Source organism: Myotis daubentonii, chromosome 2 (genome assembly GCF_963259705.1).
Source record: "Myotis daubentonii chromosome 2, mMyoDau2.1, whole genome shotgun sequence".
NCBI classification, from domain to species: Eukaryota; Metazoa; Chordata; class Mammalia; order Chiroptera; family Vespertilionidae; genus Myotis; species Myotis daubentonii.
In genome coordinates, this window is record NC_081841.1 from 58,782,601 (window position 1) to 58,794,836 (window position 12,236).

The 12,236-nt window shown below is 42.7% G+C and overlaps 1 protein-coding gene across 4 annotated transcripts in view; it reads right to left on the bottom strand.

Annotated features, from left to right (window-relative positions):
- The window catches only part of LRIG3 (leucine rich repeats and immunoglobulin like domains 3), a 49,322-nt gene that overhangs the window by 1,911 nt on the left and 35,175 nt on the right, over window positions 1-12,236 (bottom strand). Inside the window, exons 10-18 of one of the 4 annotated variants that reach the window (XM_059683435.1) lie at window positions 11,880-11,951; window positions 9,253-9,324; window positions 8,574-8,737; window positions 6,134-6,454; window positions 4,733-5,014; window positions 3,110-3,562; window positions 2,190-2,348; window positions 465-608; window positions 85-360 (exon numbers count right to left, since the gene is read on the bottom strand). In XM_059683435.1, the coding sequence (XP_059539418.1) occupies window positions 85-360; window positions 465-608; window positions 2,190-2,348; window positions 3,110-3,562; window positions 4,733-5,014; window positions 6,134-6,454; window positions 8,574-8,737; window positions 9,253-9,324; window positions 11,880-11,951 (1,943 nt within the window). The remainder of the gene's footprint in view (window positions 1-84; window positions 361-464; window positions 609-2,189; window positions 2,349-3,109; window positions 3,563-4,732; window positions 5,015-6,133; window positions 6,455-8,573; window positions 8,738-9,252; window positions 9,325-11,879; window positions 11,952-12,236) is intronic. The other 3 variants (XM_059683437.1, XM_059683436.1, XM_059683438.1) reach the window with 3 other exon arrangements.

Genomic DNA, 12,236 nt, shown 5'->3' on the forward strand with positions numbered 1-12,236 from the left:
CTGAAGTTCTCTCTCATTGCTCTCCCACACACAAAGTGGACTAAAAGTCCCATGTCAAGGTATCTCACAACTGAATGAACTTACCCATGAACGAATGACTTGAGGTAATTGATGCTGGCTCTGAACTTGGACTAAAATCTAAAGAGGACTTGTTTGGACACACATTTTTCGGGCCAGGTCCTTCATGTGGAGAGTAAGTAGAGTTGATTAACTTCCTCATGTGGGAGGGCCAGCCCGTGTCACTGCCGCTCTGCTCGCAGGATTCTTCAGGAGGATGAGGACATGGGTAGCACTCCTTTTTCTTTATGTAACTGGCCTCACAGTGGTCCATTAACGCAGCTCGCGGGTCCGGGCTGCAGCCTTTTCCATGTTGAGACAGAAGGGGAGAGAGTCTCAGAAGGAGAGGGAGGGAGTGCGTGTAGAAGCCTTGCAGGGAACAGAGCTCGGGTAGGAAGACCACATACCTGCGTGACAGGCTTCGAAGGGATCCGGCCCGTACACATTCCCCTTCACATACACAGGGCCTGCGGGTCCCAGAAAGGGACACAGGAATGGATCTGTGGCAGCTTCTACGTCGGTTTCACTGCTGTTGTCAATATGACATGTCCCTTTAAAATAGATATCTTAGTCACTGAACCTATTGTATTCAAGTGCCATTCAGTGCTCTCTCTACTTTGGGCATTTTCCACGGTTACAGACTTTGGATACAGCATCATATAAAGGAAAAAATTGCAGAAATTTAGGGTTTTTAAAAGAATGCATCGAAGCCTACGGATTGGGTAAACTCGTGACATCGCACTAACAGAGACTTGATGAACCATTGTACCAGGTGTGCTACCCTGTTTGCTGGCCCCACCTGTTGGCAAGGGAAACTGGTCTGTGTATGACTACTGCAGCAAAGCGCTGGGACCTGAACCACAGGATGCCAACAGCACTGTCCCTTCCGCCACAGCCAGGGATCAGGACCACACGCTGGCACTTAACCAATGACCTCTCAGTGCCCGAGCAAAGATGGGCTCAGCCAAAACCAAATCCTATCGTTGAGTATCTGAGCTCAACAACTCAGAAACGAGATGCCAGTTAGCCGTGGACACAGCAGGTGAAAGGCAAGAGATATGGTGAGGGTTGGAGGTGCCATGACGAGCCATGTGCCTGGAAGCGGGAACTGGACAGTCAGAGGGTGGCTCAGAGAGCAGCAAACGTGCGGACTGTGACTCGGTAATGATGGTGACCCCTACAGGGCCCCGAGAGCAGATCGACCTCCAGCCCCAGCACCCAGGCGACGGGGCACTGCTACGTTCCGGTTCTTCCCCTTTAGCCTTTCATGCAGACCTCCAGGAATATCCTTTCTGTAAACGCTGCTACATGGGAACGAAAGTGGGCCTCTGATCTTTGCAACCAAATGAGTGTAATCGGAACATCCAGCTTTATCTCTATGCTATTGCTGCCTTACCAAGCCCTCTGTCATTGTTAGCTGAATTTTTGCTCACCACTGACTAAACTGTAAAACTGAAAACAAATATTCTTCTTTCCCAAGTGTGGCATCCCCCACAGAGCAGACACTCAATAAACGCTTGCAGGAAAAGGTGCCAAAATGTTTGAAAATAATGTCAATAGCTTCCACTTGCTGAGCCCTTAAGATGTGCCAAGTAGTTTTCCATTACCATTTCATTTAATTTTCACAACAACCGAACAGGAAGTACTGTAACTGTCCAAGGAGACAGAGTGTCAGAAGTGGCTCTTGAACTGAGGCTGTGATCTTACTTATGCTGCCTCCATTTTTTTTTCTGTTCTTAAAACCATACAGTTCTTAAAGCAAAGAGTCAGAATTAGAGTTCTCTAATAAAAGTGTTTTTAAATCATTTGACTTTTAAGGCCGTGCACGAAGCCAGCCAATGCCATGTGATCAGGAGAACATCCAGGGCACCAAAGCATATTTACAATGTAAAGAAAACACGCTGCATGGAGGAATTAAATGTTACTTAACCTACTTGTCTCCTTGCATTGTCAGAAACAAAGCTTTTTTCGTAAGGAAATGTATCTAATTTTAGCTTTACTACTGACCTTAGGCCATGTCCTCAGATCCGTTTCTGGTGAAAATTAATATTATATGTGAATCTTCCATCAGGTTATTTCAAAACGACCCTCTCTGAGAGCCCAGAGCAAAGATGCTCACCTCAAACACTTACCATTGCTGTCGTGTTGTGGTAAGAAAAATCCAGCCCCTGAGGAAGTGACGAACTGGTGGTGGCTTCCGCTTTCCGAGGAGACATACCCATCCTGTCTGTCAGCTAGCGTTCCCTGAGATGACAAATAACTAGGGATATCTGCCGGCAAGTTGGTCTCATCTACAATCAAACAGCAGCAGTCTCTTAGCCAAGAAGGATCGCAAGTGCCCCACGGACTTCCCCGATGAACAGCATGCACTGCTTTGGTTTCTGTGCATTCAAATCACCGAGTCCTGCAGAACCAGCTGGCTGTGCAGCGCGCAGGCGGGCAAGTCAGGGCTGCTCTGGGAAGCCTGCGCTGATCTCCTACCTTATCGCCTGTGGGATGCCCCTCCCAGATTTCAAAAGCAACAAGTGTTTAAAAAGGAAGGCTTACGGATTGTCATGGGGCAGTACCTAAGCTCCGGAATCAGGCTTGATTTCTGTGACAGTCCTGACTTTCTACCCATAGGGGTTTGCACATTGGCCTCTGCCTAATAACCAGTGTCCTCCCCAGACTCCTGCACACACACGACAAAACCAAAACCTACAGCAGAGTATAAACCTCCTAGCTCAGGGGCTGGTCCTGGTTCTCCATCAGCATCTTAGGAAGGAGCTAGGCTACTGAACTCTTACGATGTCCACCAGATCTCACAGCCAACAGGATATTCGGATGAGGTTTTCACAAAAAGTATTAATCTTTAAACGTGGGCTATATTTTGGGCCAGGGTGCTATTTTTAGCTAACCATATTTCTGCAGCTTGAAACAAATGAGTCACCCTTCTGACATGGCCTCAGACTCCAAGACACACATTCTGGAAGAGAATTACCCCGGGATCCCCCCCCCACACACACACATACACACGACTGCTACACCCCATGCCAAGCTTCTGTTTACACACCTGTGTTGGTAATGCTGCAATCTTCATTCCTCCGCCTTGTGTGGTATATGATGACCACCCACACAAGCGACGTGCCCACCACACAGCAAACCACGGCTATGATCACGATGCCCACAGTGGCCCACCCGTCATCGTCTAAGGATGAGGCAGTCATCTGCGGGGAGTCGCAGGTCGGAGTAGGGATCACACTGAGGCGCACGTGGCCTCTCTCAGTGCCCAGCGTGTTAGACATCTCACAGGTGTATTTCCCAGCATCGCTGACATCCGAGTCCACAATGATCAGCAGCTGATTGCCCGCTGCGAAAAAGTGCCTCTCCGTGACCACCAACGGGCTGTCGTCCTTGGTCCAGTTCAGTCTGGGAGGAGGGCTCCCTCCCGCGATGCACTGCAGGACGGCTGTTTCTCCCTTGGTTACCGTTCGGTCCAACAGGGGCCGCAGAAATGATGGTGTTTCTGAAATGACAAGTTATGTCTTTAATCTTTTCAATGAAATCAGGTTTTGTATAAGACCTAGCACTTGAATTTATTCAAAGTGAAAGGTGAAATTTTATTCTCCCATAAACTAATACCCATGTTTCTCTTAAAGCCTAAACATATACAACTCATGGGATTTCATTTCATTGTCCAGGTGTCATTTACTCATAACACCAGGTAAGGATAACATTTACTATTTTTTAACCTCAATCTCCCTCCCTCTTGACAAGGTTGAGGAACGGTGGAAGAGGGGCAAAGCATACTTTTCACAAACAGAAAATGTATAAAAATATTTTCGAGCACAAGAATGTGTTGATGCATAAAAATAAATCAGAACATTTAATTTTTTAAAGAGAAACTTTCTAGTGCCAGGTGTCCAGGCCTATATTAAAATTCTGGACATGATTTACTTTTATTATGTGGTGTTAAGAGGTTACTTTAACTCCTTTAGAGATACACATATGACTAACATGTTCACATTTTTCAAAAAGTGTTTAGGAAAAAGATAAAAAACAAACTCTGATTTCCAGAGTGGTAGGGTAAGCTGAGAAAAGACACTAGGACTCAGTGATGGCGAACCTATGACACGTGTGTCAGAGGTGACACGTGAACTCATTTTTTTGGTTGATTTTTCTTTGTTAAATAGCATTTAAATATACAAAATAAATATCAAAAATATGTCTTTGTTTTACTATGGTTGCAAATATCAAAAAATTTCTATATGTGACACGGCACCAGAGTTAAGTTAGGGTTTTTCAAAATGCTGACACGCCGAGCTCAAAAGGTTCGCCATCACTGCACTAGGTCCTTCCCAATTTGTTCATGTATTTATGTCAGACATTCTTTGTAGTGTTGAGAACCAGTGGAGACGGCATGATGGGGAGAGCAGGGGCGGGTGAACCCTGCAATACAGGGAAAGCATCTCCGGCTCCTGGAAACAGAGAGAGCAGATTCGTCTCACTGGCTGTGGCCTGGAAGGTGTGAAGCACTCCTGACTTCAAAGAGTCTGAGAAGCCATTTGTTGTTCCCAGGAAAGGGCAGTGTCCTCGGGCCATCTCTCACCCTCACAGCTCTGACACTGAGGGTCTCTGGGTGAGCTCATACCTTTCTGATTAATTTATATCACAGAATCTGAAAATACCCACTTACCTAGAACAGTCAGAGTCGCATTGGCAGAAATGCTTCCTGCGCTGTTCTGGGCTGTGCAGCTGTACACCCCGATGTCCTCTATCTTCACATCCACGATAAAGAACACGTCATCCTCAGGCATAACGTGCATACGCCTCTCCCTCGCGGCAGGGAAGTCTGTGCCCCCGTCCTTCTGCCAGGCTATCTGCGGGGCCGGGTGCCCCAGGGCGGCACACTCCAAGCGCGCCATGGCCCCCGCGCGGATGGTAAGGTCCATGGGTGTCTTGGTGAAAGAAGGGAGCACTGAAATCAGAAACACAATGTGGGCGTTAGCACTGTGGCGTTTTACAGGCTCGTTTTCATGCCTTTTGTTTTTGATGCTCACAGATGTCCCTGACATAGGTAAGGCAGGGTTATTTCTAATTACAAGACAAGGAATCTAAAGTTGAGATGGAATGATTAAGTGACTCCCTCAAGGTTACAGAGGTACAGAAATGATGGGGTCAGGATAAAACACAGGTCGCCGGATCTTCAGACTGAAGGTCTTTTGGCTATTTTCCAGTTTCCTCAATAATTATCTGTGAGATCTTGGGCAAATCGATTTATCTCTTTGTACCTTGACCACTCCATATTTTTTTTCTTTTAAGTCCCTCCTGACTCTAATACTCCATGACTTTAAATGTGTTTTGCCCTACAATTTAAACTCAAAACTGTTCCATGTCAGGCCGCAGCAATCATTTGTGGAATGCATTAATAAGTCATATACAAAATCTTTCACTGGGGAAGATACAAACGATTAAATGATAAAGTGGCAAGGATCCCATTGTAAACTGTATACCTGCCACACAAAGCCAACCATGATACACTTCTTTTACTAAGAGCAGCTAACACTCACTGCTTTTACTGAGTACTTACTGTATTCTAGGCAGTCTGCTAAGTGCTTTACACAAATTATTTTACTTAATGACTATCATACCTATATAAGGTAGGTACTATTATCCCTAACTGACGGATGTAGGAATGGAGGCACAGAGAGGTTAAGTGACTTGCTCAGAATCACACAGCTGTAAGCAGAACTGGCAGAATTCACATCCAGATCTTGGCATTAAAGGCGGTATGCTATAACACTATGCTTAGGGTGTCCCATATCAAACTAGTGTACTGTGCAATCCAAAGAGCACAAGTTGTCTGTTTCATCTCTGGGTTATCCATCATGCTACATATGGGTCGACATAAACAATGCTTCCTTAGATACAAATAACCAAGAATCTTAATTTTGTGGGATGAGAGGTAGGAGTAGAAAGGGTTAGGTGGAGAACTCTGAGAACAGAGGACAGGATAAGGAATAAGAGAAAGAACCAACCAGGTGCTTTGCTTCTACAAGGTGCCTTTAAATGCAAAAGGAAAAGTCGGATCACATACTGTTTACTGTAAGCTTGGCTTTGACGGAGTAGGATGAGCCAAAGTGATTGGAGATGACACACTGGTATTTCCCTTCGCTGGTAAATTCCACGTTGCGCAGCCGAAGAATGGTGGTGTACTCCATCACCTCCCCACCTTGGGCCCGGAGGTGTGCATAGTTTTCCATTTCAGCATCAGGCAGTAGTTCGTTGTCCTTTTTCCAAGCGAAAGTCATTGGGGAATCACTGCTGCTGGCAGCCGAGCAGATAAAGCTCAAATTGGAACCTTTTATTGCCGATTGTGTTTCTGGCTGCACCGTGATCTGGGGTTTAGGGAAATCATCTGTTCAATAATGGAGAGGAGGAAATAAAACCATTTTAAGGCTTGAGAGTCCACATGCTACTCAGATTTGAACACCAAAAACTCAAAACAAACAGGGGCTTAGGTTTTACCCTTTGTGTGTGTTTCCCAGATGGAGTAGCCGCCCCAGTGTTGAAACGCGAGCCCGGGAGTGTTTATAAAGGAATTCGTTATTCAAGTAGAGACAGAGATCTATTTATCAATCATTAACTGAGAGGAGCCTGCTGTTTGGGAATACAGTGTATCCCAGACCCCTTGAGCTTTTTAAATGTAAATACAATAAAAAAAATCAGTTAAGAAATGTCCAGGCTTATGGGCCACTTTTAAAGGCTACTATCAGGAAAACTGCAATTCTTCCCATGTTCTCCACATATAAGGAGCAGCAAAATGAAAAAAAAAAAAATCAATCAATAATGATAATCAATATCACTAAAGATAGCAATGAATACCCCACTTACCAAAAACAGAACCCGTATTAAACACAGTACTTTGTATGTGGAGCAGAAAAAATAAGCCTGTAGTGAAAGAGAAAGCACCTCCCCCACTCACTGGGAGCCCTGGCTTCCAGGGGACAATCCATCAAGCCGCTGTGCTACATGTCAGGGCTACATTATAATTACAGCTAAGCAACTCTGGCATTCCACACAGTTATTTTTAGTTCTCTGTTACTTTTTGGAAAAGTTACCTTTTTGAACTTCAGTTTCTCAGAGATGCTCTAAATCCAGAAGGAAACATCTTGGATCTACCAAAATGTATTGTGTGGGTTCGTGTGTGTGTGAGAGAGAGATGGGGTGAGGGAGGTGCTCTGATAACTCCATTGCTGCTAATTTCCAATGCCCTGCCTGCACGTTGTACTCAAGACAGTTTCTTCTTTTGTATGATTATTCTAAAATCCTCATCTGGAAAATTAATGCTCATTCCCCACTATGGAGGTTAATAAAACATTATAGCCACTGTATATACGGGTGGGCAAAAGTAGGCTTACAGTTGTGAGTATGCAGAACACTTTAGTCTTGCATTGTTTATTAATTATTGTATTACTGCCCATACGAACTGTAAACCTACTTTTGACCGCCACTGTATGCCTCAGAGTAATAAAGAGTTCATATCTGGGAACTTGAGAACTATGAGAATAGCTCAGGTCCTTATAGAATAAGGCCAAAAGCTTATTTAGATCCAAAAGCTACATCATTTTATTTCCAGAAATTGTTGGCACTGTTTGATGCTGCAACCTAAATATATATATATATAAATTTGTTATACTTATCTAAACAATCATAGGCAAAGCAGTTTTAAATAAAAATTTTAAAGGTCAATGTAAAACTAGGTTCTGTAATATCTTAAAACACGTGCTAAAATTTTGGCAAATTGTGACTTCATGTTCTATACACGCATTTTTACAAAGGTCTCCGTGGCAGTGAATAGTAAACTGTGTCGTGTAGTAGGCAGCAAACTGCGCCAGGAAGATGAAAGCGTAGTTTTTTTTTATCCAGATCTACTAACTAGTAAGTGACATTTGGGTAAGCACACTTCTAATGCCGAAATGCTTAGATGCTAAAACAATAGGCCTTAAATTTATTTATAATAAATTTCCTATTGCTTGTAATGCTTTATCCACCAGTAGTAAAAAATTTAGCAGCCTATAATTCACTGGCTAATGATTTGCTCTTTCTACTCCACACATTAAATGGCATCTGCCCCGGGTTTAGTGAAGTCTCTTCACTGAGCTGACGGGAGCCTGTCAACAACCCCCGGAGTTGGGACCGCAGATCCCAGAGTTCCCATTTCATACGTATAGAAACCGAGGTTCAGGGAATTTAAGTCATGTAGACGGGCTGGCGCTATACCCGCCCAGTCTCCGGAGCTCCAATGTCGTTCTCTTTCCATCAAACCACCCTAATGCCCAAACGAAGATGACGAAAACTCTCCTTCCCATCTGTAAAATTAAAATAATAAGCCAACTACAGATCCATTTTCACCTATCTCAGCAGAAATAAGTGCTTTATTAAAAGAGCATAAATTTATTCAAAACCATTATTTGGACAAATGGGAGACATAAAAAGAAGAATGACTAAAAGGCAGGGGCAACAGTTAGACTCACCACACACAAAGCCATCTGGGCTAACAGCAAAAATGCTTCTTCCCTTCAGCAGCTGAGGATGGGCACAACTGGCATTTACAAAGCTCTGAAAGTTGTTCTCCGCCACCCACTGAGGGAGCCATTTCAGTTGGCAATCACACAAAAGGCTTGATGTATTTAAATGCCTGAGGAGAGTAATTACATTCAATTTGTTTTGTATGAAATGCAGATTTGTACAAGTAAACCAAACTCAAGTAAATATTAGCAACACGATGCATGTGGAAAGCAAATACACATATCCTATGTAATAGTATCCTTCAGTCCATCTTAAAATGCAAGCAATGTGACCAGCACAGTTTTTTGTTGTTGTGTTTCCTGACCTAGTGAGACAGAAGTGCTGATAGATCAAAACACCTTCCTGCTGAACACTTGTGACTATGATTAGGCCCTGTACTGTACGACGGCTCACAAAGTTAAAATGCAAGTTCATCACAGAAAGAACAAGAAACTTCTCTTTGTAACAAAAGGAATGGATTTTTCCTTCATTGCTTTTCGCCTTTTCTTTTGTTTTCTGGTATAAAAGTTAAGGAATATTAAGAAAGTGCTAGACACATTTTACAGGGACATAATCTAGGATGATATACCCCACGGTGGTTTCCCCTCTATGCTTAACTGAAAACTCTTAGAAAGGAAAACTTACAATTGTTGAAGTTTCTTCATTTGTGAAAATGCATTGCCTTGTAATGACATGATTGCATTGTCACTCAGGTCTCTGAAAACAATCAAATACACAGATTAGAGCCAAGGATGGTCACCACATGCCCTCAGGCAGAGGCTGGGCCCACTGCCCACTGCATTCACCAAACACTCTCTGTGTTGAAATGCACAAATGGGTCGACTCCAAAGACCCACTGGGAAGTGTAGGCTGAAGAACAAGGATCTTTGTGTGAGAGGCCAGTTCTGTTATGGTGACAAAGATTCTCTTTACATTACCACTTACAGGTTACTTGACTCATAAGGGCCCAAACTGTCCTGCTGTATAATTTTATTGAAGTTCTCATTATTCAAGTTAACCATTTTCAAAACACAAATAAAATTGCTCATGATTATGCTTTTTAAAAAACCAGCAAGTATAGAATAGTCCCTATGATGCGCACTGTGCTAAGTGGCTTACGTGTGTTACATTTATTCCTCACAGCCACCCAAAAGATGGCATTGCTACCTTGCTCAGCAGGAGGAAAAGGGCAATACGATTTGAACCCAATTATTTTCAATTTCCAAACCTATGCTTAATTGCTAGCCTAATTCTGCCACCCACAACTCGCTACTGTAAAGATGGTTAAGTGTTTAGACAAGATGTACTTGCTAAAACAAACAAACACTTGAGGCAGAACATTTATACAATGAGCAAATATTCTGGGCGGGTTTTATTTTTAACTGGTACTTACAAGCAGTTTGAATTAAAGTGCTCTCCACAGTGATTACTACTCTGTTTTTCTTTACAAGGGTCAGAGTACACAAACGGGATTTTGAATGAGACAAGTAGCCACAGAAGACAGAATGAAGGTACAAACACAGGCAGAGAAAAAAGGCCTGGAGAGTCAAGGAGGTTTAGCAAATTGAAGCAGAGGTTAATACTCCACTAATTCCACTTTCCCAGAAATGGAATGGGTCGGATGACAAACCCTTTTGGCTGGTTTCCCTTTGAAAATAACTTGTTTCAGTAAGCCCGGCAATACTGGTCTGGCCTTCCAAATGCTGCTTTGCACAATCATTCCACCACAGCCTGAGCTGCTACCCTGTCAGTATGGCTAGCCACCCACATCTCCCACAAGCTAACAGGTAAACCAGGCCATGACAGCAAGATGGCCCAGAGAAAACAGCACAGCCTCCACTCTCAACAGGGGAGAAACAAGAGCACCAACCAAATGTATATTTTAAATTAAAACTTCTTTTGTCTAAGTTAACAGATATTAAAACTTCTGGCTATAAGCATGCCTTAGCAGTGAGAGTGGACATATCTAGATTACTCTGTACTTTTACTGTCCAAGTATAAAAAACATATACTCATGGTTATAAGCAGCTGGTTGGTTCAGTGCTCATGCAAGTTTTGACTCCTATCATGGTTGGCTAGCCCATTCTCCTTAAGCTGAAAACAGGTTAGCCCCTAAATGCCATGTCAAAATTGTGTGCTGGGTGATAATGAGAATGGCTGGTGGCAGAGGCTATGAAGGCAAGAGCTTGTATGATGCAGGGACACTGTGAAGGCAGAGGCAGCCCTGGTTTGAGTCCTGAATCTATCCACTGCTAACTACTGGGTTAGTGGCAAGAGAACAAGAAAACGGACAATAAAGGGGAGGAAAGAGGTTGGTTGTACGTTTTATAATTAAACAACAGCAGTTGTACATTTTATACTTAAACAACAAACTAACAAAAACTCTCAAAGTAATGTTAATGCCCTCCAAATGTCACTCTCAAGAACTGTGGGGATTGTTTTTTCTAATATCCAAGTCACCTTCCTAACTGTACAATGGAATAAACCCTCAGAATCTCCACTTCTTGGTTTAAAAATAAAGATAATAATAACTATTGAATAGTCTTCTCATAGGATTAATGAGACAATATGCCTGGCATCATGCCCAACATGTTGTGGGTGCATAATAAATGGTAGTTTCAAAATTATGTTTTATTTTTATTTTATTTTTTCCATCACCTGTATCATTTACCTCCTCTTCCAATTCCTCCTCCTTCCCTCTCCCCCAATCACCACACTGCTGTCCATGTCCATGAGTTCTCTCTCTTTTTCTTTCTTTTTTGCTCAATCCCTCCACCCTGCCTCATCCTCCCCTCTCCTCCCCACTCCTGAGCTGTATGCCTGCTCTCCATCTATGAGTCTGTCTCTGTTTTGCTTGGTAGTTCAGTATGCTCATTAAATTCCACATATGAGTGAATCATATGGTACTTGTCTTTCTCTGACTGGCTTATTTCACTTGATCTGGAGAATAGTATACTAAGTGAAATGGTAGTTTAAAATATATATACCACTTGAGAAAAATAACTAAACAAAACCCAACATAATCTGCAGTAATGCCCCTAAATGGCAAGGAAAATATATACCTGTATACACTTCTAGACAGATACAGATAGATGGATAGATAGATAGATAAGCAGGTAGAAGGGCAGACAGAGGTAAACAGATAGGTAAATGTACTTTATGCTATGAAGAGGTTGCCAACAAGATTACATTTTAGTTTGTCTTATCTTTCATGACACTTAAGTAAATGCCCATCTTAGTCTACCAAGGATAACTAAAGTCCTGCTACTCACAGATGTTCCAACGCATCCAAACCAGTGAAGGCTTTTTTGGTAATAGATCGAATCCGGTTTCCCTGGAGGATTCTGGGGGCAAAAAAACACCAAAACAACAAAATTTACATTGGAATAGTTAATAAAAACCATCTGGGAGTAGAATTCTCATGACAAGAACTGCTTTTGCAATCACTTGTGAGTACTTTATTTCCTTGAATTGAACAATATATTCTGTAAAAATGTATCTGTGCCATGTACTTCAGTAATATAGTTCAGCATGGTTTTCACAGCATTCAAGAGATAACCCAGCAAAAGTAGGTATTCAATAAATGACTGATGGTTACATTAAAGCAGTGATTTTCAAAGTCTCTTTAG